We start from the raw sequence: 25,205 nt of genomic DNA on the forward strand, positions 1-25,205 counted from the left end.
TTAAACCGAGGTGCTGCTTGCGAATGGGCGGCGGATAATAAAAGTCCTCCTCCGAAAAGTCTCGCAGGAGAATGTCCCCATAACACTCCAGAATAGTCTCTAGATTGAAATCACTCCACGGTTGAACATCCTCAATTTCGTACGTGCCAATGGGAAGAGTGTTCCTACCAGGTTGGAGAGATGTCCGATCCACATCTGGATTTGGAGATGTCAAGTATTCAAGCAGCGTAGGCATGTCCAATATGAATCAGATTTTGGGAATTGGGAGAAGGTAGAACCCCGTTAGCTGAGGCCATCGAGCTCGATATCTTGACGTCCCAGACCACGGTGCCGAAGAGGCCGCCGACCAGGTAGTTGAAGGGGTCCAGGTAGTAGAGCCAGTACTTCCAGAATGGCTGCATGGCCGTGTAAGGGACCACCACGCCGCAGAATGAGATGAGACCGCAGCCGATGAATAGAGGGTTCGAAATGGCGGCGAAGTACTCGTTGGGGACGTAAGCGGCAATGGCCTGGCCCATCGAAGTGTACAGGAGCTCGTAGACTGGAAGATGTCAGTAGAGGTAGGTAAGCCGTGGAAGGAAATGCGTGGCACGTACAGATCATCTGGAGATAGACATGGCCCGAGATATTGGCGTCAACCGGGAACCCGGCAGTAAAGTACCAGCAGCAGAAGTAGAGAGTCGCGCAGATGATGAGGTAGGGGATCTCCGACACAGCTTGGGCGCCAATAAAGGCGAGCCAGTGGTATGTTTTGGACTAGTCAGGGTCAGAATTATACTCTTTCTCGTCCATCGATAGCTCCTAGCTCGCACCTTCTTCTCCCGAGTCTCGAACAGGTCACGGTTGTGCAGGAAAATCGGCTGCATCTGGTTGATACACCCGGGCGCCACGAAGATGAAGTTGAAGATGGCAAACACGCGGAACTGGAGATCGAAGGAGCCGTCACCGATCATCCAGAATGTGAACCCGCTGAAAAGGGCCGCAAATATGTGCAGGTTGATCTTATTCCAGACGTAATCCTTTGATCGTCAGCCCGCTACTCGCAGTCGTAGGGTAATAGACTCACTGGTGATCGCCACAGCTGTATCATCAGTCGGTGCAGCACCAATTTGAACTGGAACCACTTCGGCAACGCATATTCAGCGGTGTCTTCCTCGCCATCGCTTCAAGCAAGGCCCTGCTGGTTCAAGGCCATGAGCTTGCCGAGCGCTTGCTGACGTTCGGTAGATCAGCTCCAGATATGGATCCAGTCGATTTTGACGTCGCTATTACCCTGGATGACTTCCACAATGTGGTCCGCAGGGTTAGTGTCTTCGGGACAGGGCGCACCATTACGGGCAAAGTAGCCGAGGACCTGCCCGGAATCCTTGCCAGCTACAAGAGAGTCAGTCACCCGCGCAGCAAAATCAGCGACACAATTTACTTACTCTCGCCAAAATATGCCATCCGCCCTCCCTTAGCTAGGAGCAAAAGAGAGTCAAAAGCCTCGAAGAGGACAGCGGAAGGCTGGTGAATTGTACACTGAGAGGTGCAGGTATTAGCCATCCAACTTGGACACATTAAGAGACGGAATTGGCTGAAGTCTTACAAGAACAGCCTGACCGCCATCTACAAGACGTCTCAAGAAGCGCACGATGTTGTAAGCAGACTGGCCGTCGAGGCCGGATGTCGGCTCGTCAAGGAATAGCAAGGTGGGCTTAGCCACGAGCTCGACACCCAGAGTCACCCGCTTCCGCTGCTCGATGGTCAAGCCAGCGCCGGGTACTGTTGCGCGTTAGACTTTGACATCTTCCCAGGACTTCAGGTAGAGCCGCTTATACACACCTCCAATTAGGGCGTCACAGATACCACGCAGCTCGAGAAGGTCGATCATGTGCTCGACGTACACGAGCTTCTCCGCCTCCAGCACCTCCCTCGGTTGGCGCAGGAGCGCTGAGAAGACAAGCGCCTCCTTGACGGTCGAAGTGCCCTCGTGAACATCCATCTGCTCGCAGTAGCCGGTCACGCGTTGGAAACTGATGCCCTGGGGCTTGCCATCAATAAGAATGGATCCGTAGATCTCACCGAAGTCCTTCCTCTGGGCCAGGACGTCAAGGAGGCTGCGAGAAAGAGTTAACAGAGTACATCTACTTGACAGGGGAGGGAATAGTCTCACGTCGTCTTTCCGGCACCGGAACAGTCCATGAGAGCAACAAGATTGCCCGGCCGCACAAAGCCGAAGACCTTGTCGAGGAGCTGTTTCTGGCGGCCTTGGTACTTGACAGAGTAGTCAAGGTCATGCCAGCAGAACGTCGACTGCTTGACCGGTCGGGAGACCGGGGCTGCGTGCGGCGTCGCCTTCTCATCCGCTGCGGCTTCAACATCTTTCTCGGGCTTCTTGCCCCGCGAGCCCCTCTTGTAGAGGAGGACGGATGACCTTCCGCGGCTGTTGCGCAACTCGCAGCCAAGCGCTGTGACAATGATGAAGGTGACACAGAAGCCGATAAGGACACCGAATCCTCTCCAGATGTGACCGGTCGCGTAGGAGAACTGCTGACTGATGTATGCATGACCGTCAATCATTCCAGTGGAGTCACTTCCCAGGACTGTGCAACCGCGGTAGGCCGAGCTTTCGTCGTCGTATCGGCCCCCGTAGGGTACATACTGGGGCGCGACACACTCCAGTTCGAGACCACTAAACTCGTTGGCCATGAGCGGCTCGAAGGCGTAAGCACCAGGATTGAGATAGAAAATCCATCGGGACCACGGGTGCATCTTCTCAAATGGGATTAGCTACCCTGTGTGAATGTCAGCCTTTGTTGTCTCTCCCAGGAATTCTGCCGGTTCGACCATGCAACTCACCTCCATATACAAAGAAGACTGTAGACAGCAGACCGGTCATCTGCGATGCCGTTCCGATGTGCCCCACAAAGCGCCCACCATGCGGAACAACTGCACAAACATCAAGGTGCTCGCGTTGACGACGATCCAGTAAGTGAAGAACTTGTCGGCATCCATTTGCAGGCTCGACATGAAATAGATGATCAATGAAAAGACGGTAACCTGAAGCATGATGACAGGAATGTCGGTGATGGCGTTGGCGATGCAGAAAGCCGCCGGCCGGTAGAAGCCGAAGCGCTTATGGCGGACGAGAATGGGGCGGCCCATGAACGATGCGGTAGTCTCAGACATGGACTCCATGAGGAAGTACAGAATAGCGAAGAAGAGAACGACTGGCCGAAGGAAGATGGACTCACTGGTGTCGGGGAGGTTGTAGAAGAGGCTTCCACAGACGAGCGCCTGGACGGTGGACGAAAAGACTTTGACACCGAGCGAGAGCCGGTCACCCATAATAATCTGAAATCGTCCAAGGGGCAGTCTGTCAGTGATAGAACGGCGCATGTCTAGAATAGCGGCGGGGGCTTACCGAACGGTGCAGTTCTTGATCTGGTCTCTGAGGCCAACAGTGTAGACGCTTCGCTTTCCCTTCACGGGCCTACGCTTCTTCTCTCGCTGAACGGCAATCGCCAGGTCATCCACCTCGGTTCCAAGGCGCTCGACCGGTACCTGGGCCTCCCGCATCGCTCGGCACACGGAGCTCACTTGATAAACCTTCTCGAACTCCTCGGGCGTGTTGGGCACCTTCTCCTCTGAGCCCGGAGCGGTGATGCGCTCTGTCGCCACGGTGACTGAGGTGAGAAAATCGGCAATGTTCGCACCTTTCGGACAGACGAATCCAAGAGATTCAAAGTACTGCCGAGCAGAGCTCCTCGGACCGTAGTAGATAACACAGCCGTCAGCGAGAACGAGGACCTTGTCGAAGTTGTGGTAGATGCTGTTGCCCGCCTGGTACATGGTGCAACGATTGTCTTGCCATTACGATCTGCCTCGGCGCGCAAAGTCTCCGCAAACTCCAGGGCCGTCTTCGAGTCGAGGCCGCGTGTAGGCTGGTCCCAGAACTGCATTGGGCTCTGCACGCCGTGTTAGTAGTTGAAGCACCGGCAGGACGGAGTCTGCTCATTCTAACTGACCTGGCCAGCCATCATTTCCGCTAGAGACACACGCTTCCTTTCTCCGCCGGACACACCACGGATGAACTCGTTTCCGACCTTGGTCTTCACAGTGTGGCCAATGCCGAGGGCGTCAAGAATGTTGCTCTTGGCGTGCTGAACGAAGTGGTGTGGCTTCTTCAGATGCTCTTCCCTCTCACGTGGGACCTTATTACGCAAGGCAAACTTCATAGTCTGGTTCACAGTCAAGGTAGGGAAGTGAATGTCATCTAGATTCCGTCAGTCGCGGCATCCTTCACCTTGAGAGCTGCAAAGTGCTTGTCTAAACGTACCCTCGGTGTTGAGCGCGATCTGCTGGCGATACCTCCTGGCCAGCTTGTGGTCCATGTTGCCGAAGTGCACGTCGCCATGGACTTCGTCGAAGGCTTTCGGTGGTTGGACAACACACGAAGAAGCGACGTGCATCCTGCTCCGGGCCTGCCGAGGACGAGAAGCTTTACAGGACTCGTCAATCTCCCGTTTGACCATACTGTTGCTCCAAGTCACTCACCATTTCACCCGGCCTCACCTGGCCACTAATCTCGCGCACAATTGCCTACCATCGCGTTAATCTCTTGACGCGCCAAGCTCTTAGACATGGACGCTTCCATACCCTCTTAGGATGGTTCGCCCTGTGGACCCGGCCTGAAAGTTGCCGGGGATCAACCCTCGACAGCAACGTCTCTCCCAGAGCCTCACCAGGGGCGGTGACCCTGACCGTCACATCTTGGAATGTGAGAGTCAGTCGCTTCGGGACGCCGTCTTTGCCCCGCTCCTCGTCCGGGTGCACTCTGTGCCCCTCAACATCCGTCTTGCTGGCTGATGCATCGAACATGGCGTTCCCATCTGCAGCTGCAGCGTTCCACGACAACTCTGAGTCCTTGTGGTGGCTCGCATCCTCTGCTGCCGCCCCCATTGCGCTAATTCCAAGCCCGGCCCGTTTCGTACGGTGCGGATGACGGTTCTCGGCGCTCTGGCAACTAACGGTACGCTGTTTGTACTCAACCTTTGAGCGACCAACAAAAAGAACATCGTTTTGAAGTTGGATGCTTCCGAGGGTCAGATCCCATCTCAGCTTCTGCGCCTTGGCTTCTTTCCTCTTCATAAACAGCAGAATTGCGGCGAGTTGGACGACGCAAGCTGTCACATCCGTACTTCCGCGGCGCCATATATCCGCCACACAATGGCAATTGCCTGTACCTCCGTATTGGAGCAGAGCCGTGATTCCTTCCGAGCGCAAATCATAAGCAATCTCCCTTGCATGATAAGCTTGGCAAAGGCTTCGATCAATCAGGCTAGTACCGACTGCCGAACGGGGGCATGCGCACTCTCTCGGAGTCGTCACGGAAGCGTTCCGGCTGCAGCAGGTAGAATGCCAGGACGTGAGATGCTCCCTCGAGGAAGAAGGCGTGGTACTTGATTTCCTGCGGCGAGGTCAGCAAATTGGCGCCCATGAGGGGCCACAGACTGCCGCCCGGGGTCTTGGTCTTACTCGGCAGAGCACGTTCTGCTCGCTGGCCCCCGCCAGAAAAGCAATGGAATGCCGCGCCGCGTCAAGACAGTATTCACACGCCGAGTCCAGCCAGGGCGGTGGGGTCGGTAGATTGGCCGCCGCGGCTTCTCCGGCAGACGCGTTTTCGTGCCGCAGCTTGGGGGGCAGCACCAGAAACGGGCGGAATGTCAGCAACAAGGTGTGATGATACACTGCAGCTAGCGTTAGTCGATCTGTGGATTGCAGGATTCGGTGCGAAGATGCGCTTACTGGTCGATACCGTGGTCTGGCATACCCGAGCTCGCCCGTGCTCGGATCGCCGACAAGACCGAAGTTCAGATCCTTGCGCTGCTGCTCTACAAGCCGCTGGAGCTCCCGACGGATCTCATTGGCGGCATTCCATACGGGCAAGAGAGATTCGTGGTGCTGCTTGTAGATACGCGTAGCGCACTTGGACATGACCCGAGCGAGCATCACGAGTGATTGCAAGAGCTTCTCCTCGCTTGGGAGGGGAACGCAAATCTCGGACTCGGGGAACGAATTTGGGCGTCCCAGGCTGAAGCACAGCCAACTGTAGATGCTGTTAGGCGGTGCAATTCATAGCAGTAGCTCGAGACTGTTCGTGACTTTCACTTACATCTCCCAAAAGAAGACGCTCCATATCGTTATCCTCCTCTGGCGGGTGTCTTCGCGGGACTGAGCCGTCACCATGACATCCTTGTGCAGGCCGGCAGCGACAGCTCTGCGGACTGCGATGCCAGTCATGAGAAAGGCCGAGTTTGGCCTCGCTCTCTCGGCATGGAAATGTGAGTGAGGGACTGTTAGTTGATACCGACATGCACAAGGAAACAGGGCGGGTAAGAACTCATCATAAGCAGTGCGATCTGGACGGCCTGGACGTTGACCATCTCGTCGAGCTTTGCCGACCAGCGCTTCACCTTCTGGAACAAGGACTGGGCGACGTGCTCCTCTTCGAGCATCGAGGCACCAATAGCCATAGCCAGCAGGACGATGATCGTGTCTGGATTTTCGAAAGAGAACATTTCAGCTGAGCTGTAGAGCTGCACGAGCTGACGGCGGTACTCGTCCTTGGACCTGATGGGCAGGATGTGCCAGTAAGTCGCCAGATACCTCTCAATGAGGCGGCTCGCAAGTGCACCATCAAGAAACATGGCCGCGGTGTAGCTCGTCATGTGCGCCGACTCCCCACTGTCGGCCAGGTCGCCAAAGTAAAGCCTCCTGATGTTGAACAGGTCCAGGCCCGGCCCCATCTCCTCGACCTCTTTCTGGGGTCCCGACGTCGGCCGCGTGCCCTCAATCTGGTGATAGATGGAGTTGAGGATGGAGAAATTGGACGACGGCCCGTAGTAGAGCTACAGGGACATGGACGGAGATGCGCGGTGAGTAGCTGCCACGCTGTGGTTCTGAATGCTCCGGGAAGCCGTTCCCTCTGAAGGCACGCCATCCCCAACCAGTGCCGGCCCTGAGGCAGAGATGAGAGGCTGATGCGGCTCTCGGGAGACTGCACGCCGCGGCGAGCTCTTCGACGCTGCGGATCTTGCACCGCTGGCAGGGCTCACCGCCGTTGCAGCGGATCTTTCTGGCGCGGCACTCCTGGCATGCCTTGGATATCCGCCACTTGGACGGATCCATCTGGACAGAGTCGCGCCCGGAGAGCATGGCGGCGGATGCGTGTGGGTGAGAAGCGTCAGGGATGGATGAGTGAAGGTGCCGCCGTTCTCGGTGGGCCGACCCTACAGTTGGGATTTGACAGGGCGTTGATTGATTCCTCTGGCAGCATCATCACGCGGGCAAACGTATGTTTTGAGAGGATATCGTAGAATAGAGGAGAATTCGAGTATGATGCAACAGGATTTGGCACTGCTCAGAATCTGGAGTAATACCTTTAGCCCAGATTATGCGGGATGTGGATTGAAGTCTAGATGCCAAATTTGCGGCAGTAACAACAAGATTAACAGACGGCCGTATGCCGACGGCCAAGTTGGAAAGTCAAGGGCTGATCCGAGACCGGCGATTTATGAAACACCGAGTGTGGTTAACTCCCGGGCGGCGAGTTTGGATCTGGAAAGAATACATCTCAATCGTCCTTTTGCTCATGGTTTCAAGGACTTCTAAGCAGCGCTTTGCCGGTGAGCAAAGTTCCGTTAGAGCCTCCAGGACCGAGCAGGCCGTTAGAGTAAGAAGATCGATCTCGTCGCCACCCTGAACACTGGTGATTAGCTAGGACAATGGCGAAGGTATTTCGTACCGATTACTCACTATCTTCTACTGGACGCTCGCGGAATGCCAAAATGAGTGCAGCAGAGTGGTTGCTGGGATTTGGTCAGATGAACGTAGGCGATTAAGACCAAGATCTTTTGCTTACCTGCGAGGAAAATGTGATACGTGGCAAGATAAGGGTAGCATAAAAGACCACGCTGTTGCAGTTGCCGGTACAGTCTTATCACATGTTGTCCTGCCTCTGCCAATATCAGGTGCTCATCTTCATATCCGCTTTTCTGATCATCGTGCATAGGACCTCGACAGATGATCGCTTGCGTGGTGGCAAATCTTTTTTGGAAGGTTCCCGGCAGGTCCACACGCTGGCGGTAGAGCATCATCAAAGCTTGCCAATAATTGAGGCAAAAAAGTACATCAAATGCGACCCCAGTCTCTTGTTGCGTAGGAGCGGACTCGCACCATTTCAGAAGACTCTGGGCCTTGTTGGTTCGCCATTCCTTGTAGGAGGTCGCGCTATGTAAGAATGACAACAATGGCGGCATGGCGTCTGAGGGACTGCCATGAGGATCTCCTAGACCCCACATATCTCGTGCTTCCCGGTTCTGCACCACTTGTAGACGCCGGTATCGGAAGAAGTGTTGTGCAATCAACTTCGAGCCTGCTCTCCGGCCGGAAGCGTCCGCTGTGATGCCCATGGTCGTAATGGCCGATTCTTCGCAGAGAGACGGGAACCTGGTACTGATTACCTCGTCTGCTATCCCAAACGGCCTTTCTGTGCACGTGCATAGAATCCGATCCAGCGAGTATACACACCACCAAAGTCTTCTCTTCAAATCTTTCGTCCGTATAGGGGACCATTCAGCAGGGCAGAGGTCGACCGCGGGGGTTGATTCGCTTTGGCGTTCTGAGAAACATTCCCCGTCACGATGCAGTCCCAGATCGACCGAAAGCCGAACGGCAACACCGACGGTATACCAAAGACCCGAAGCTACCGGCATCATCAGGGCAAGAGTCGATATCAGAAGCACAACCTGGAGCTCAGACAGGCATGCGAGGTAGTCCCTCCTGGAGTTGAGGGAACTGAGCAGCCTCTCCAGGTGGGACGTGGCAGCCGTGTAGTAATTTTCCCCGCCGTCGCCAGTGCTAGGAGGACGTTTTTGGGCATTGCTTGTCCGAAAGGTAGACTTGAACAGACCACGAGAGTTCGTCAGCCGTTTGCCAATGGCAAGCACAATGTCGAGGATGAAGAGGCTGTACGGAGAATTGGCCGAGTGGCCGCCGTTGTAGATGTCGTTGAAGAGCTCTTCGAATTCCGTTGCATGTAGAATCGGTAACTGACTATTTGACCTTTCAAAATAGATTTGAACCAGTTAATGTGCAGTCGCTTGGTCTGGTAGTGAGGCGGGCTGTACACCTGGCAAACGTTGCGCATATATCGGGAGTCCTAGGCGGGAGCCGCTCCGGCTGGAGCTAAGCTGACATACGGCGACTCCTCCATGGAGAGATCAGCCGATGAAGCTTCGTTGGATTGGGTGCTGTATTGTCCTGAGATGGGATTCCACGTGTGCGACGGCGCTGTGTTTCGAGGTCGACCTTTCGGGGGGTGCAAGCCATCCTTCGTCATGCTTGATGTGTGGGAGCAAGATCCATCGTCATTTTGGACATGCTCGAAGCGCTCTAAGTAGTCGTAGTTTCTCCAACTCTTGTGTCGCGGGCTGCGTCAACAAGAGGATTTTGATTTTCTTCCAGAGATTCTGCAAGCCAACCCTTATCGTCAATACCGCTTCGAGGGGTTCATTAAGTTTTTCATCTGATACTATATGGCGTTACGCCGCCTTGTCCTCGTTTGTCGATATTTCCGGTGGAGGTGTTAGATTCCGCTCGCTGACAGTCCAGGCACTGTGATATGAAATGTGGCAACCCCTGTTCAGTAGACGTTCTCTTTTTCGAGCTCTCTCTCAAGATCCCCAGCCGACGCAAATCCCTTGGTCCAGCATTTCTCGATGATAGAACCCAGCCATACCTCGCTTGTTGATGGAAGTGTTTCCCGTCGAGGCCAAGTCGTCGGATCCCCCACTTTCTGCCAGTCTTCATAGATATCAAACGAACAATGTTGACCAGTTATGATCTCAAACATTACTGCCCCAAATTGTCCAATGTCGGTCAGAATAGAAAATCCATATTTGTCGTAGCCTTCGAGGTCCCACTCGAGATACATTAAAGAGGATTCAGAGAAGTCAATGAGCCTGATATTCATATCATCGTCATACACGATATTGTCCAACCGGAAGTCACAGATAATAACACGATTAGTATGTACGAAGGCCATGGTACACGCCAACTGAAGTAACCAGGAGAGCTGGCGAGACCTTTTTGGCCGGATCTCGCCTAGATACTGCCGTAAGTCGCCATTCATCAACGGCATCTGGATTGAGGGTTCTTCGGAGTCGACGTTATAACAGCGGATGATCCCAGGATGGTCGCCTAGCCTTTTGTAGATAGCTTTTTCGTGCTTAAAAGATATGATGGCAACGGCGAGCTCGTTATAGTTATCTTCATTGTGGTTCAATATTCTGTCATGAACAGGAACCCCATCAATTTCGGACAACTTCGATATCCGAGGGATTTTGAAGGCGTATCCTCCTCGATTGACGACAATGCCTGCACCACCCACTCCAATAATCTCCTCTTTCACAATTGTGCCGTCCAGATACAGGTAGTTTGCGATGTCCGATGCCATGAATGGTTGGGTCCGTCTGTATATGAGTCGGGTGGCTAGGTTGGTGGGTGAAGCGCGTAAGGAGGGCTAAACAAGTTCAGCTTAGTCTCATCTGCTGGGAATTCCGGCAAACGAAGGTTGGAAGCTGGAGGACGCGTGGCAAAAGCTTCGATCACGCAATGCCTGTTTAGGGAGAACTCTAGACATAAATGCATTGAGAAGTGAGCTGAGTTGTTCATTGTCGCTGCTCACGACGGCCCATTGGCGCACTGATCAATTGAGTAGGGTGAAACGCTTGTCGTGCCGAGGTAGTTGTGGTCGCACCGCCATAGCGACTAAGGCGGATCCTGGTCGATCTTAGGCTTGGAGGAACCCCCGCATATCGTTTCACGTCGAGCTTCGGGTAGCTCTTCCTTTTATTCTATCTCCTTTCACCTGTTCGCTATGAGCCACATGACTCATCTTCGAACACAACGCAACGACGGAATCGAAGATGAGGTGGATTGTCGGAAAAAATCCGTCGCACGCTGCTTGTTCCTCAAAATTGCAGAGAACTTTTCCAGAACTTATAACAAGGGTCCTTTCAAATTGATCTGCGATGACCTACGTCCTTCGAACGTGATCGTCGATGATGAAATGAACCACCGTTGTGTTATTGACTGGGAGTTTTCCTATGCCGCTCCAGCTGAGTTCACATACTGTTCACCATGGTGGCTCCTGTTGGCACATCCAGATGACTGGGCAGACGGCCTTGATAGCTTTTTAGCTCAATATCTCCCTCGACACGAGATCTTTTCGCAGGCCTTGAAAGAGTCAGAAGATGAGGAGATCCGGTGTGGCACGCTTTCCGAATCTCAACGTTTGTCGGAAGAAATGGCACCATCTCTACAGAATGGAACATTTTGGTTCTGTTTGGCGGCCACTTCGAGCTTTGCCTTTGACGATATCTGCTGGCGCTTCATTGATCCAGAATATTTTGGCACACTAACTTCCATTGAGGAGCGGATCGAGTTGTTGAGCTCAAAAGAACGGGACTCTCTGGTGGAATTCGTCCGTGTCAAAACACAACAGGCAGAGGAGAGAATGTTAGACGAAGATCGTACCCTGGATGAGATTCTCGCGTCTTAAGCGCGTGTCAGATGCTATGGTGGGATAAATGCTAGCTCCAAGTTCGTCCAATCTTGATAGTCATCCGAGTCGAGGTGTCGTGCACCTGCATCACCAGAAACTACTTCGCAAGGCATGCTCGTCCTAGAAAAATTTGAAAACTGAACCTGGCCTATGTAACTAACAGGGGGTCACAACATTTTCAGAGATCGCAGTACAGACAGTGCACACCTTCAGCACGAGGTATGATAATATTGGTACGACGATTCCTTTGTATCGCACTTCTCTTTCTATCACGTCGGATGGCCACCAAAGCCAATGTAGTCGTCACCCGAGAGATGGAGTGGTTCATGTGCTCGAATTGTGGTTTCCCAAAGGCGGAGGCTGGGCAAGGCGGTGATCCGTCGCTGTGCTGCAAGGCTGGAGAGGAGGCTGGGCTGAGGGGTTGAGTTGAAGATTGGGAGAGCGGGATCGCGAAGGCTGGAAAGGCGGTATGGCAGAAGTGACTCATGAAGATGTCGTCCGGGTGATGCTTCCGCTCAGATCGGGTGACTGCAGATGACGAAGGACGGCGGACGGCGGACGTTGATCTTCGGGCTGGATTTATCAGATGATGCAAGCAAGGTGCGAACAGGAGGGCTTCAGACTGGTGTTCGTCATTGTGGTGCGAGTATGTATGAGTCAGACGAGATGCATCTGCGCTGCGGTTTGCTCAAAGCTGGGCATCATTTAGTAGTCCTGACTAGCCGGCAAATTGGGCGGAGCAGAAGCTGCTTCTCAACCATATCCTCGTTGTGACCTGCACGGCATCAGGTCTTGCCATTGCCCGTATCATATACCAGCGAAGTGGTTCAGTGTTGCCGATCGCAGCTGATGTTGGCCTCAGCAGGAGCTATGCGCTCAGCGGCCCGGTGTAAGCGACAATCTGCAGGAGTTTTGAGCTTGCATCAAGACAGCGGATGCACAGCAGCGCTGGTGCGCCCTGCTGCGTACTCGTTCAGCTCTTGTCCTGATGCTTATATGTCGTGGCTGCACGATTCTCCCCCTTTTCAACCAGGTTCAGGTGTACGCGTCCAGTCACTGGCCCAGATGAATGTATTGCACCTCCATTGGCTTCCTTTCTCTTGCTTCCCACTTGGACCCAATGGCCGATTGCACATCCAGAATGATCGACCGCAGTTTACTCCTGGCTTCTTCGTGAGCATTGTTTTGCACGGCTCGCCATGTTCGCAGTTGGGCGCAACAGGCTTGGAGAACAACTTGCCCCAAGTCTGCTTCGTGGTGAAGTTTGCTGCTTCGTCTTCGAGGGAGGAGGCTGATTTCGACGGCGAGGGAACGGCCACGGCTGCTGGGGTGCTGGCTTCTGTTGTTGCCTCCTCGGAAATCGCTGTGTCAGCTGGAGCGACATCATCACTGCTCGTTACTGCAGCAGACACTTTGGCTGCAAAGAATCCTCTCAGGCTTTGTTGGCCCTTACCGTGGCCATTCGTGGTAGACTGCGTTCTGCTTTTCTTCGCTGCTGGCATCGCATCTGTCTTGGCCGGGCGCTTGCCATTGACCATTTTGGAATTGGTGGATGTGTTTGAAGTGCTCTTTGATAGCGTATTGTCTTCTTTCGGTGGTGAACTGGCGGTCTCAGTGGGTGGTGCAGCAGGAAGTGCAGCAGGAAGTGCAGCAGGAAGTGATGGTGGTCGCATCATGGTGGCGTTGTCTCCAGTCTCGCTGACCGTAGTCGTTGACTTTGGCAATGATGGCTTCCGGGTGAACATATCTCGGATGCTTTGCCTCTTGTCAAACTCCTGAATGAGCTTGCCAGACATGGGAAGCAGACACTTGTTTGACCACTCTTGTTTCCGCACACCGTCTTCGAACATACCCGGTGGGTTGACAATGTCCAGTATGTGCTTTTCCGTTCCGTCCACCATCACCCTATCTTTCGTGACCGCGTAGACAGGACAGTGGTCCGAGCCCATGAGGCCCTCTTGGATGTTGGCATCGCGGAACCAATCCTTCATGACATGAGAGCAAAGAACATAATCAATTCTTGAGCCATAGTTTCCAGGTCGAGCATTGACTTTTGTCTCCCAACATGTGTACATTCCTCTGCGCCCTTCGTTGAAAGCACGACATAGGTCCCACAAGATCGGGGTTTCTCTCCCTTCATCCCTGGGACCATGAACTTTTCCACCCACAAGCAGCTGATTCAACATCCTTCTGGCGGGTGTGGAGATCCACTCGACTGGATCCAGGCCGTGCTTCCTCATGCTCTCTTCGGCAGCCGCAGTGTCAATCTCTTCCCGTGAAATATTGAGGTCTCCAGTCCACACAACCCTCTTGCCCATCCTCGCCAGATTGCGTATTCTCGCATCGAGCACTCGCAGGAAGCTCGATCTGAAGTGCGTCCGTGTCTCGTCGCGTTCGGCAGGACAGTAGGTACCGATGAGAACAAAGGCTGGGAATTCGAGGATAACGCATCGGCCTTCGGCGTCGAGGGTAGCAGGATCGAAATCAGCTTCTGCTAGTTGTTCCGCGTTTGGGTAGCCGCCGATTCGTTCTTCATCCGGCAGGTCTCGAAAACTGGTGGAGGAATTTGGAGGAGTGAGGATGCCCGTGATGCCTTCCTCTGCTTTGATGGGGGCGCAGGTAGCATTTCGCGTGTAGACGACGACACCAGAATATCCTTGGATCGTCAGGATGACCTTTCTGTTCAACAGAAGCTTTGTTTCATACCTTTTTTGTGCTTTGGTAAACTCCAATAATTGTCCCAACCAGGTACCAAGACCATATCATCTCGAAGATCTTTTCTCTGGATCTTTGTCTCTTGAAAAACCACTATGTCTGCCTCCAGGATATCAAACATGCCCTCAAAGGTCCTTCTGTCCCTCCATGGCTGGTATCCGAAAGGATTGCGAATGCCATTGACATTCCAGCTTGTGATTCGAATGCCCATGGCTGGCTGTTAGCGGCGCCGCCGCCTCATCGTAGGGAGAGCGACTCACCGCGCCATCCACGTGGCACGAGAAGGAGAACAGCTGCTCACGGCCAGCGCAGCTGAAGGCAGGGCACGCGAGTAGATTCGTTCAAGATGCGTGGCAGTGGCAGCCTAATCGCGCGAGGGTCGCGTGGTCACGATTGACATGGAGATGAATGTCGTAATCGGTCGAGAACTGAAGGGATCAGAGGGCATCAAAACGCCATCAAAGGGCCTCACTACCTGGAGAGCCTGGTGCTGAGGGTGCTGAGGGTGCTGAGGGTACTGATTAGGCGATGACTGGGCTTGCTGGAGCGACGAAAATGCCCGCCGAGGACACTTTAGGGGGTGACGTAATGAGGCTTCACGGTTGGTGACCCCAAACCAAGTAACCAAGTTGCTGTTTCTACGGTTCGATCAATTCCATCACAGTCTCCATCTTGACAGGAACAGTAACTTCAAGTCGGTCCTTTTGATTAGATTGTTTGTTCATTCTTCAATTGACCTTTGACGTGTTCGCAGAGCGATCAGATTGACGCCTTCAAGTCTTGCTTTACTACTTCGTATTGCTCTCACATTAACCCCGCCACAGTTGCGTGGCTGTGCCATTGAACCTCGAATCTTTTCATTTCCAAAACATCACTCAATCGATTCACGATCAGCCATCTCGGCGCCTTCCACTGGCTCAACCAGTGCGCTCCTCTTATGTTGCCCTCACCAAGATAGTCACTACCTATTGACCCGGCCTGGGTGACGGCCACCACCGGCCAAGATGTTGGAAGGACTGGTAGCCAACCTCCTCAACCGCTTCTTGGGTATGTACGTCAAGAACTTTGACCCGAAGCAACTCAATGTCGGCATCTGGTCTGGAGATGTCAAGCTACGAAACCTCGAGCTCAAACGTGAAGCTCTTGACCAGTTACATCTGCCAATCAATGTGGTCGAAGGTCGATTGGGCGAGCTGACTCTGTCGATACCGTGGTCAAATCTTCGCGGAAAGCCTGTGAGAGTCAACATCGAAGACGTCTTTCTGCTTTCGGCCCCAAAGTCCGAAGATGACTACAATGCCGAGGAAGAAGAAAAGCGCGCCGTGGCTGTCAAGCTGGAAAAGCTGGAGAGCGCCGAGCTGTTGAAGGAGCGGAACACGGAGGCCATGAGTCCGGAAGAACAGCAGAAGAACCAGAGCTTCACTCAAAGTCTGGTCACGGCCATCGTCGACAATCTTCAAGTCAGCATCAAAAATGTCCACATACGCTACGAAGACTCAATAGCCACCCCAGGCCATCCATTCGCGGTGGGCTTCACGCTCAAAGAGATGAGTGCCGTCAGCACGGACTCAGAATGGCGGCCCACCTTCATCCAGTCAAACTCAGGCACAACACACAAACTTGCCGTCCTGAACTCTCTAGCTGTCTACTGGAACAGTGACGCAGAGCTGTTTGGTACCGGAAAGGGTGGCGACGTTGGTGCAGAAGCGCAAGAAATCGACAAGGACGACCTCATCCGACGTTTCAAGGAGGGTATCGAGGATACCAGCAACTCTCAGTACTTGCTCAAGCCGGTCAGCGGACGTGCCGGTATCGAATTGGACAAGACTGGCAAACCCGACAAGCCCAAAATCAAAGCACGCTTGCTGTTTCAGGAACTCGGATTCATTCTTGACGAAGATCAGTACCGCGATGCCCTCATGCTCGTCGATCTCATGCACTACTTCATCCGCCACCATCAGTACAAGAAAGAACAACCCGAGAAGAGTCCGAAAGAAGACCCAAGGGCATGGCTGAAGTTCGCCGGTACCGCGGTCCTCGACAAGATCCATGATCGCAATCGAAAGTGGACATGGGACTACTTCAAAGAACGCAGAGATATGCGGCTGAAGTACATTGACCTATTCAAGAAAAAGAAGAAGGACCAAAAGTTGACCGACCAAGAGACGAAGGATCTCAACGACCTCGAGTACCAATTGAGCTATGAAGATCTGCGTTTCTGGAGGTCCCTCGCTCGGAGCCAGCTTCGGAAAGAGAATGTCGGGGTCAAGAAGCCTGCGCAAAAGCAAACATGGTCGCAATGGGTCTGGGGGTCAAAGCCGACGGAGCAGCAAGAAGACGAAGACGCCGGCATGACCGAGGAGCAGCGCAAGGAGCTTTACAATGCCATTGACTGGGACGAAAAGAAAGCCATTGCCGAAAGCGTCGACCTGCCTCGAGAAACCATCAAGCTGCAACTGGAATCGAGTCTAAGGACCGGAAGTTTTACACTCAAGCGAGATCCTCATGGCAAAGGAAACGAGGTCCTCAAACTCGTCTTCGACAACTTCAAAGCCAAGGCCCTCCAGCGCCCGGATTCCTTCTTGGCCGATTTGGCACTCGGCGGCTTCCGTGTGTACGACGGTACCACGGAGGGGAGCCTGTTTCCCCAGATCGTCAAGGTGAAGGGGGTAGAAGACCAGCCAAAGGATGAGTCCAAACAGGACGCCGAACAGGACAGTCTTGAAGAAAACTCCGACGTCGACGAAAAATCTTCAGAGACGGAAGAGGTCGAAGATAGCCTGTTCCATCTGGTCTTCGAAAACAATCCGCTTGATGAAAGTGCCGACACCAAGGTCATGTTGAAGCTGAAGAGTCTCGAATTCATCCACAACCCAAAGTTTGTGGTGGAGATAGCCAAGTTCTTCAAACCTCCAGAGCGCCATATGGAGTCAATCGGTGCTCTCCTGGAGACCGCTGGTGCAACAGTGGAGGAGATCAGACAACAAACCCGGGCCGGCCTCGAATTTGCCCTAGAGGAGCATAAGACCATCAATGCGAATCTGGACATTCAGGCACCCATCTTCATCATCCCCGAGAGCATCACGGAAGAGAGCACACTCTGCATGATTCTGGATGCCGGACATGTCAGCCTCAACAGCGAACTCGTGGACAAGGAGACAATGAAGGACATGCGTTCCAAGCAAAAACAGACTTACACCGAGGAAGACTACAAGCAGCTTGAGGGCTTGATGTATGACAAGTTCCATCTGAAGCTTGAGTCTACGCAAGTCCTGATAGGGCCTGGTATCGAAGCTACAAGAGCGCAGCTGGAAGATCCAGACGATGCACGGAATATGCACATCATCGACCGCATCAGCATGGCTTTCCTGCTTGAGAACTCCATTGTCCCTAAGGCTCCGGACATCACGAAGATACGAATTTCCGGGACACTGCCTGTTCTCCACGCCTCGATATCGGACAAGAAGTACAAGAATCTGATGAGGTTGCTGGAAGTCGCGATACCAAAGTTTGAAAACTCGGAACCGGAGACGACCAGGGCTGAGCAGGCCACTGAAGCCCACAAAGAGCCGGACGACATCAGGTCAAAGAGGAAATCAGTGCAGTTGCTCGAAGCGAAGAATGTGCCAATCATTGACCCAGAGTCCGATGCTGAGGACACCCAAACTCAGAAAATCACCGAGTCTGGAACATCCGAGACGCCAGCCAACATACATCAACGCAATTTCGAAATCAATTTCACGGTCGAGAAGCTGCAAGCCTCGCTGTACAAGGCCGACCCCGAAGGCAAGAACCCGGATCAGCTTCTGGTCGAACTCGTGGCAGAGCATTTCTTCTTCGACTTCTACCTACGTCCATATGACATGGTAGCAGAAGTGCTACTGCGATCTCTGACTGTGGATGACCACATCGAAGAGCACCCTCTACCGGAGTTCAAGCAGATCATCTCATCCAAAGGGTACAAGGCTGAAGAAGGCAAAGACTTGCTCAACGTCAAGTTTGTGAAAGTAAATCCAGAGTCGCCGGAATTCAAGTCCACCTACGAGGGAGTCGCAACCAATTTGGACGTCTCAGTGTCGACGATCAACGTCATCGTGACCAGAAGGACGCTGCTGACCTTGCTTGACTTCGTGCTCACGACATTTGCTGGGCCGCCAGACCAAAGCCAAGGACAAATTGATGAGGACAAGTCGAAGAGCGAAGCCGACACAGCAGAGGATCCGCCACAGCCGAAGCCGCAGCAAGACAAAATCAGGATCAAGGCTGCGTTGACAAGTATAGCACTTGTCTTGAACAACGATGGCGTGCGGCTGGCCACATTGTCGCTCAATTCCGGTGATGTGGGCGTGTTCCTTGACGCTGGAACAATGCAGGTTAAGGCAAGGTTGGGCAGTCTGTCCTTGGTCGACGATGTTAACCAAGGAGCACCTGAAGACTCGCCCTTGCGCCGGCTAATCGCCATCGAGGGAGACGACCTGGCAGACTTCAAGTACCAGACATTCGACTCTTCTCGGGCCAACTACCCCGGCTATGATTCTGGAATCTACTTGCGTTCCGGTTCCATCAAGGTCAACTTTTTGGAGGAACCATTCCGAAAGATCATGGAATTTGGTGTCAAGTTCGGAAAAATGCAAGCCATTTTCAATGCGGCCAGGCAAGCTGCTGCAGAACAAGCCACGCAAGTGCAAGAGAGCGCCCAGAAAATGCATTTCGACGTGGTCATCAAGACTCCGATTGTGGTTTTCCCGAGAGCAATGGTTGATGACAGACCGCGTGATCTACTCACTGCCCATCTCGGGGAGATCTACGCCAATAACAAGTTCGTTGGAGTCCAAGGACACAAAGGGGGTCCCCTCGTGAACAAGCTATCCGCCGGCATCAGACACATTCGGCTGACAACTGAATTTCATTATGATGATGGTCAATCCGAGGAACTGGAGATGATTGACCAGGTCGACCTGGATTTCAAAATCAGATACCTGGAGCATCAAGCTGGTATTGAGAGACCAGACCTGGAAATCGATGGCTCGATGTCTCCTATCAACCTGCGCGCTTCCCAGACTCAATTCAAGTTGCTAATGGAGCTCTCGAAGACCATCCCAGCAGCCTTCGCCACTGATAGCGAATCCGAGGAAGAAATTGCAGAAGAGTTGCCCTCTTCCACGACTGAAACCGCCAAAGCGGTACAGCACGAAGAGAAACCCTCAGAGGAATTGGCCGAACCAACCTACCAAGGCCCTGAGCTTGGCTCAAGCGATGAAACCTGGACAAAACTGAACTTTGTGTTCAAAGCTCCCACGATAAGTCTCGAGCTCTTCTTAGCAGAAGAGAATCAGCCAACCGAGAATTTTGAGGCCGCGAGCATTTCCAAATTTTCTCTTAATGAAACGAACGTCAAACTACGCATGGTCAGCGATGGTGCTATGGAAGCTGAGCTCCTCATCCACTCCTTCACTATTCGCGACAGCCGCAAAAAGGAGACCAACAAGTTCCGGAAGATTATGTCCTTGATCAACACCGACGTCCAGCAACAATTCATGGCCAGCATATCTATAACTGGCGGGCAAGAGAGACACATGATTGTGATGTTGACCATCGATAGCCCTCGTATAATCGTTGCTCTGGACTACATCTTCGCCCTTCAGGCGTTTGCCAATGCAGCATTCCAATCTGATGAACCACCGGCTATTGCAGAGGTGGAAGATTTGACCGACGATGGCGACCTCGAGAGTCCCGCAGAACAGCGCGAGGAGCCACATGCTGCATCAGACGATGATTCCACCGAGTCTTCGATGTCCATGTCTTTCCGGATTAATGTCGTCGATGCTCAAATCATTCTGATAGCAAACCCAACCATTTCCAACACCGAGGCCATTGTGCTTGGTACCAAAGAGGTACTTGTTGGAAAGCAGAATGCCACGACGCTGCAAGTTTCAAAGGTCGGCATGTTTCTGTGCCGCATGGATAAGTTCGAAACCAGTCGCCTCCGAATTCTGGACGACTTCAGCATCTACATGTCCATGGACAGTCGGAGCCAAGGCAAAGATTCCTCTCTGACTTCGATCAGTATTGAGGTCGAGCCGCTCGTCCTCCGCCTCTCACTCCGAGATATCTTGCTTGCTATGCAGATCGTCCAAAAGGCCTCCTCTACAATGCCACAACCCAAGGTACAACAAGACACAGAACCTAAGAAGATCAAGGATGTCAAAGCGTCATCAGACGCACCATCAACCAAACGAAAGTCAATAGCAGGGCAGACAATGACGACGGCGAAGAAATCTAAGAGGTCAAAATCCGTCAACAAGATCGATACGAAACAGCCACCCAGAAGGTCTGTGGTCATGAGCAGAGAAGAACTGATCGCAACAATCGATGGCATCAGGGTCATCCTCATTGGTGATCTCCACGAACTTCCGCTGCTAGATTGGAGCGTCAAGAAGTTCCAGGTTGATGTCAGAGATTGGTCTGGCGCAATGGCGGCAGATGCTAAGATTGACACTTTCATCAATGTGTACAACTTCTCCAAGTCGGCATGGGAGCCTCTCATTGAACCTTGGAAATTGGGCTTCCATATGTCCAAAGAGCTTCATCCGGAGGCTCTGTCGATGGAGCTTTACTCCCACAAGAATATGGAGCTTACGGTGACTTCGGCCACGATAGCTCTGGCATCCAAGTCGTTCAACTTCTTGTCCACAGACGAAGACATCCTGTCGAAACCAAGAGTGGCGGATGCACCCTATCGGATTCGCAACTACACCGGTTTCGACCTGAGCGTCTGGGCTGATGAGAAGAGTGACAATGCAGCTGCGGCTAAGCTGAGCGACGGTGAAGAATATGCGTGGCGCTTTGAGGACGCCACCTCAATGCGAGAGAGCTTGACGCCCGAGGGCAACGCAGGATTGGTGGGTGTCAAGTTGGAAGGAAGCGGTTTTGACAGTGTCAGTCGCATCCCTGTCATTCGCGAAGGAGAAACGCTGTACAACCTCAAGCCCAAGAAGGACAATGTCCAACATCGAATGCTGGTCGAAGTCAGACTCGGGCCCGACAACGTGAAGTACATCACCTTCCGTTCACCACTATTGGTTGAGAACAAAACCCAAATACCGATAGAGGTAGGCGTGTTCAGTCCGGAGGAAGGCCATCTCCTCAAGATCGAGAAGGTGCCGCCTGGAGACGCAAGGCCCGCCCCTGTTGGAGCAGCTTTCGTGCACTCTCTCGTGGTGAGACCTGATCAGGGCTTCGGCTACGGATGGTCAAACGAGAGGATGTTCTGGAAGGACCTGTTGAGGCGGTCTACAAGGACGCTGACTTGTGAGACTGAAGGAAGGGACGAGTCTCCTCCATTTTTCTTCCAGATGCATGCATCGTACGACAGGAAGGATCCCATGACCAAAATTTATCCGTACATGAGGATACAGATATCGGCACCAGTGGAAGTGCAGAACCTCCTACCATACGATTTCAAGTATCGGATCTACGACAAGAACACGAAGAAGGACTGGACCAACTTCCTACGCAAAGGTGGCGTCAGCCCGGTCCACGTGGTCGAGCTGTCCCACCTACTACTGCTCAGTGTTGAGATCGAAGACACTCCGTTCAGGCAGAGTGACTTTGCCATCATCAACAGCAATACTCAAGAGGAGTTCCGCCGTGAGAAAGCAGTACAACTGAAGGACGAACAAGATGGTCAACTCAAACTCAAGCTCCATTATACCAACATCAAGGACAGTGGAGGTGCATTCAGAGTGTCAATCTACAGTCCGTATGTCCTTCTGAACAAGACCGGACTTGACATGAGTGTTCACAGCAAGGCATTCTTCGGATCTTCAAAGACTTCGGCGTCTCAAGGTGCTCGAACCAGCTCTGGCCACGGAAAGGCGCTGCCCATGTTATACTCTTACGCGACAGACGACCGCAGGAACCGTTCCCTGCTCAAGATTGGCGATTCCAGTTGGAGTAAGCCGCAGAGCTTCGACGCCATCGGCAGCTCCTACGAAGTGGTCTTGCCCTCCTCATCAGGGAAATCTGAACTGCACGTCGGGGTGTCAGTCACCGAGGGAGAAGGCAAATATAGCCTGAGCAAGGTTGTCACCATTGCTCCTCGATTCATGCTCAAGAACAAGATAGGAGAAGACATTGAGCTGCGAGAACCCGGGTCCTCGGATGTCCTGAAGATGGGGAACAACGACCTTCTACCGATGTACTTCATGCGGCAGTGTCCTGAAAAGCAGCTTTGTCTTTGCTTCCCAGGCGTCAACAACCAGTGGTCGTCTCCCTTCGATATGGCGAATGTTGGTATGACTCATGTCAAGCTTGCGAAACATGGACAGCGACAGAAGCTCATACGTGTGGAAATCATTCTGGAAGACGCAACACTGTTCCTGCACTTCAGCATTGAGACCAAGCACTGGCCATTCTCGATGAGGAATGAAAGCGACACGGAGTTCTTGTTCTTCCAAGCCAATCCGAATATCGCGGAAGACGAGGAAGAGGATCGAGGCAGCGGTTGGAAGCCCATCCGATACAAATTACCTCCGCGGAGCATCATGCCTTATGCCTGGGATTATCCTGCTTCCAAGAACAAAGAGCTTGTTCTTACTGCGCGAGGAAGGGAGCGATACGTGAAGCTGATGGAAATCGGCAACCTGATACCAATCAAGCTACCGCCGGATGAGCGTGGCGGGCCTGTGAAAGTGATCGATATCAACATTGTCGCCGATGGACCAACCCAGACACTGGTGCTATCGAACTACAAGCCATCAAAGTCACTCTACCGACAGAAGACAGGTGCAACCAATGCTTCACAGACGAGCCTCAGCCAGGGCTTCGAAGTCAAGCAGATCGAATCAGACCTAAACTTCAAGGCCGAGCTCCGGTTAGCTGGTATTGGCGTCTCTCTGGTCAACAGCAATCTGAAAGAGTTGATGTATCTCACCTGGCGTGAGATTGAATTCAAGTATGGCGAATCCAAGCTGTACCAAACGCTGAATGCCACCATCAAATGGATACAGATCGACAATCAGCTCTACGGCGGCATTTTCCCGATCCTGCTGTACCCAAGTGTCGTACCAAAGACTGGCAAGGAAATGGAGACTCATCCTATCTTCCACACGATGGTCACCCGCGTCAAAGATGACTCGTACGGCGTGCTGTACATCAAGTACGCGACTCTTCTGCTGCAACAAATCACTGTCGAGGTGGATGAAGACTTCATATTCGCCATGCTTGACTTCTTGAAAGTGCCAGGTGCGTCCTGGGCTGAAGAGAAAGAAGGGAAGTTGTGCGACGAAGACCTCGATATTCCCGAACCTACACGAGAGCATCAAGGGCAGGATGTGTACTTCGAGCTCCTACATCTGCAACCCATTCAGCTGGATCTTTCATTCGTCCGAACCGAACATGTCAATGCGGAGGACAATTTCGTCAACAGTCCTTTGATGTTCTTTGTGAATGTCATGACTATGTCGATTGGCAATGTCAACGACGCTCCCATCAAGCTGAATGCGTTGATGCTTGAAAACGCAAGGGTGTCGGTGCCAGCATTGATTGCGAACATTCAGAACCATTACACGCAAGAAGTCCTTCGTCAAGTTCATATCATTCTGGGTTCGGCCGACTTCTTGGGCAACCCAGTGGGCCTATTCAACAGCGTGAGTTCTGGAGTTGCAGACATCTTCTACGAACCGTACCAGGGCTTGGTGATGACGGATCGACCGCAGGAGCTGGGCATTGGCATCGCCAAGGGTGCCAGCAGCTTTGTCAAGAAGTCTGTCTTCGGTTTCAGTGACAGTATGGCCAAGTTCACGGGTTCAGTATCAAAGGGTCTTGCGGCAGCGACCATGGACAAGGAATTCCAGGACCAGCGACGAATGTCCAAGAACCGCAATCGGCCAAAGCATGCTCTTTACGGCGTGACCTCCGGAGGCAACGCCTTTGCCGCAAGTATGGCCAGTGGAATCGGTGGACTGGCGCGACATCCGCTTGAGGGCGCAGAGAAGGAGGGTGCGCTGGGCTTCGTCAAAGGTGTTGGCAAGGGCTTCCTCGGGTTGGCGACCAAGCCAGCCATCGGTGCGTTCGATCTGGCGTCCAATGTCGCCGAAGGTGTTCGCAATACCACGACCGTGTTCGACGCCGAGGGTCTCGACCGAGTACGTTTGACTCGATTTATCGGTATGGACGGGATCGTGCGACCGTACTCGCAGCGTGAGGCGCTTGGGCAGTTCTGGCTGAAGACATGCGACGATGGCAAGTACTTCAACGAGGATTATATTGCGCATCTGGAACTGGAAGGCCGAGATATGATGGTCATGATCACGTACGAGCGCGTGCTCATGATTCGGACGAAGAAGCTGCGCATGGAGTGGGATGTCAAGTTGACGGATGTACAAACTATCAGCAAAGAGAGGACGGGCATGAGTATCGGTTTGAAAGGCGGCGCAAATGGTCCGTTCATCCCAGTGGCGGACGAGGGAAGCAGGAACTGGTTGTACCGGCAGATTGCGATTGGTGAGTTCATGTCTGGCCTGAACATGAATGGAGACATGCTGACTATTCGATCTAGCTGTGAATGCGTTCAACGACAAGTATAACGCCAAAGGATGATCGGGACGAAGTCATGCTGAGAGGGCGAGGCAACGACGGCCTCGATGGGAACACCAACATCACACGGGTCCGGTCCCAGCTGGTAGGAACCATGAGGCGGGACTTGCCCGGCAGCCTGCCATGTTCTTGGTGTGGTATCTTTTGAGGTTTTGGGACAAGAAGGACTGAGCGGTATGCCTTCATGCATTGTATCATTACCAGCCGCAGACGAGTATGAGTACAAAGAGTCAATGTAGTACAGGTAATGATAATCCAAGTCATTGTCATTCATTCATTC

The 25,205-nt window shown here is 52.9% G+C and overlaps 8 protein-coding genes across 8 annotated transcripts; 2 read left to right on the forward strand and 6 right to left on the reverse strand.

The window, feature by feature from the left end:
- Window positions 1-218: 218 nt before the first annotated feature.
- PV05_03336 (uncharacterized protein) lies at window positions 219-2,754 on the reverse strand (the record flags this gene model as incomplete). Its single annotated transcript, XM_013463973.1, has 9 exons — window positions 219-541; window positions 597-756; window positions 813-1,019; window positions 1,067-1,149; window positions 1,273-1,374; window positions 1,428-1,521; window positions 1,589-1,764; window positions 1,825-2,099; window positions 2,156-2,754. 9 exons carry the CDS (start codon window positions 2,752-2,754, stop codon window positions 219-221), a joined length of 2,019 nt encoding a protein of 672 aa, XP_013319427.1.
- A 123-nt stretch (window positions 2,755-2,877) lies between these two features.
- PV05_03337 (uncharacterized protein) lies at window positions 2,878-6,285 on the reverse strand (the record flags this gene model as incomplete). Its single annotated transcript, XM_013463974.1, has 9 exons — window positions 2,878-3,358; window positions 3,407-3,825; window positions 4,011-4,258; window positions 4,322-4,466; window positions 4,540-4,584; window positions 4,642-5,452; window positions 5,521-5,645; window positions 5,791-6,091; window positions 6,158-6,285. 9 exons carry the CDS (start codon window positions 6,283-6,285, stop codon window positions 2,878-2,880), a joined length of 2,703 nt encoding a protein of 900 aa, XP_013319428.1.
- Window positions 6,286-6,341: 56 nt separating this feature from the next.
- Window positions 6,342-7,200, reverse strand: PV05_03338 (uncharacterized protein; the record flags this gene model as incomplete). Its single annotated transcript, XM_013463975.1, has 2 exons — window positions 6,342-6,839; window positions 6,898-7,200. The coding sequence occupies 2 exons, from the start codon at window positions 7,198-7,200 to the stop codon at window positions 6,342-6,344; spliced, it is 801 nt and encodes a 266-aa protein (XP_013319429.1).
- A 442-nt stretch (window positions 7,201-7,642) lies between these two features.
- Window positions 7,643-9,385, reverse strand: PV05_03339 (uncharacterized protein; the record flags this gene model as incomplete). The annotated part of the gene is made up of 4 exons (XM_013463976.1): window positions 7,643-7,743; window positions 7,801-7,853; window positions 7,927-9,108; window positions 9,246-9,385. The coding sequence occupies 4 exons, from the start codon at window positions 9,383-9,385 to the stop codon at window positions 7,643-7,645; spliced, it is 1,476 nt and encodes a 491-aa protein (XP_013319430.1).
- Window positions 9,386-9,688: 303 nt separating this feature from the next.
- On the reverse strand, window positions 9,689-10,501 carry PV05_03340 (uncharacterized protein; the record flags this gene model as incomplete). The annotated part of the gene is made up of 1 exon (XM_013463977.1): window positions 9,689-10,501. The coding sequence occupies one exon, from the start codon at window positions 10,499-10,501 to the stop codon at window positions 9,689-9,691; it is 813 nt and encodes a 270-aa protein (XP_013319431.1).
- A 416-nt stretch (window positions 10,502-10,917) lies between these two features.
- PV05_03341 (uncharacterized protein) lies at window positions 10,918-11,716 on the forward strand. The gene has a single exon (XM_013463978.1). It carries the CDS (start codon window positions 10,925-10,927, stop codon window positions 11,606-11,608), a length of 684 nt encoding a protein of 227 aa, XP_013319432.1. The 5' UTR covers window positions 10,918-10,924; the 3' UTR covers window positions 11,609-11,716.
- PV05_03342 (exodeoxyribonuclease III) lies at window positions 11,382-14,853 on the reverse strand. The gene is made up of 2 exons (XM_013463979.1): window positions 14,318-14,853; window positions 11,382-14,267 (listed from the first exon to the last, which is right to left on the reverse strand). Exons 1-2 carry the CDS (start codon window positions 14,535-14,537, stop codon window positions 12,637-12,639), a joined length of 1,851 nt encoding a protein of 616 aa, XP_013319433.1. The 5' UTR covers window positions 14,538-14,853; the 3' UTR covers window positions 11,382-12,636.
- A 136-nt stretch (window positions 14,854-14,989) lies between these two features.
- On the forward strand, window positions 14,990-25,198 carry PV05_03343 (uncharacterized protein). The gene is made up of 2 exons (XM_013463980.1): window positions 14,990-24,832; window positions 24,888-25,198. Exons 1-2 carry the CDS (start codon window positions 15,331-15,333, stop codon window positions 24,926-24,928), a joined length of 9,543 nt encoding a protein of 3,180 aa, XP_013319434.1. The 5' UTR covers window positions 14,990-15,330; the 3' UTR covers window positions 24,929-25,198.
- The last annotated feature ends 7 nt before the right edge of the window (window positions 25,199-25,205 follow it).

The sequence above is a fragment of the Exophiala xenobiotica genome, assembly GCF_000835505.1.
Source record: "Exophiala xenobiotica strain CBS 118157 unplaced genomic scaffold supercont1.2, whole genome shotgun sequence".
NCBI lineage: Eukaryota > Fungi > Ascomycota > Eurotiomycetes > Chaetothyriales > Herpotrichiellaceae > Exophiala > Exophiala xenobiotica.

What these genes read in the sequence shown, in the direction of transcription:
- PV05_03341 (XM_013463978.1), top strand. Translation starts at nt 10,925, where the DNA reads ATGAGCCACATGACTCATCTTCGAACACAACGCAACGACGGAATCGAA.
- PV05_03342 (XM_013463979.1), bottom strand. Translation starts at nt 14,537, where the DNA reads ATGGGCATTCGAATCACAAGCTGGAATGTCAATGGCATTCGCAATCCT. An exon ending in TTTACCAAAGCACAAAAAAG is followed by an intron (nt 14,268 to 14,317) that starts GTATGAAACAAA and finishes TGACGATCCAAG; the next exon opens with GATATTCTGGTGTCGTCGTC.
- PV05_03343 (XM_013463980.1), top strand. Translation starts at nt 15,331, where the DNA reads ATGTTGGAAGGACTGGTAGCCAACCTCCTCAACCGCTTCTTGGGTATG. An exon ending in GTACCGGCAGATTGCGATTG is followed by an intron (nt 24,833 to 24,887) that starts GTGAGTTCATGT and finishes TATTCGATCTAG; the next exon opens with CTGTGAATGCGTTCAACGAC.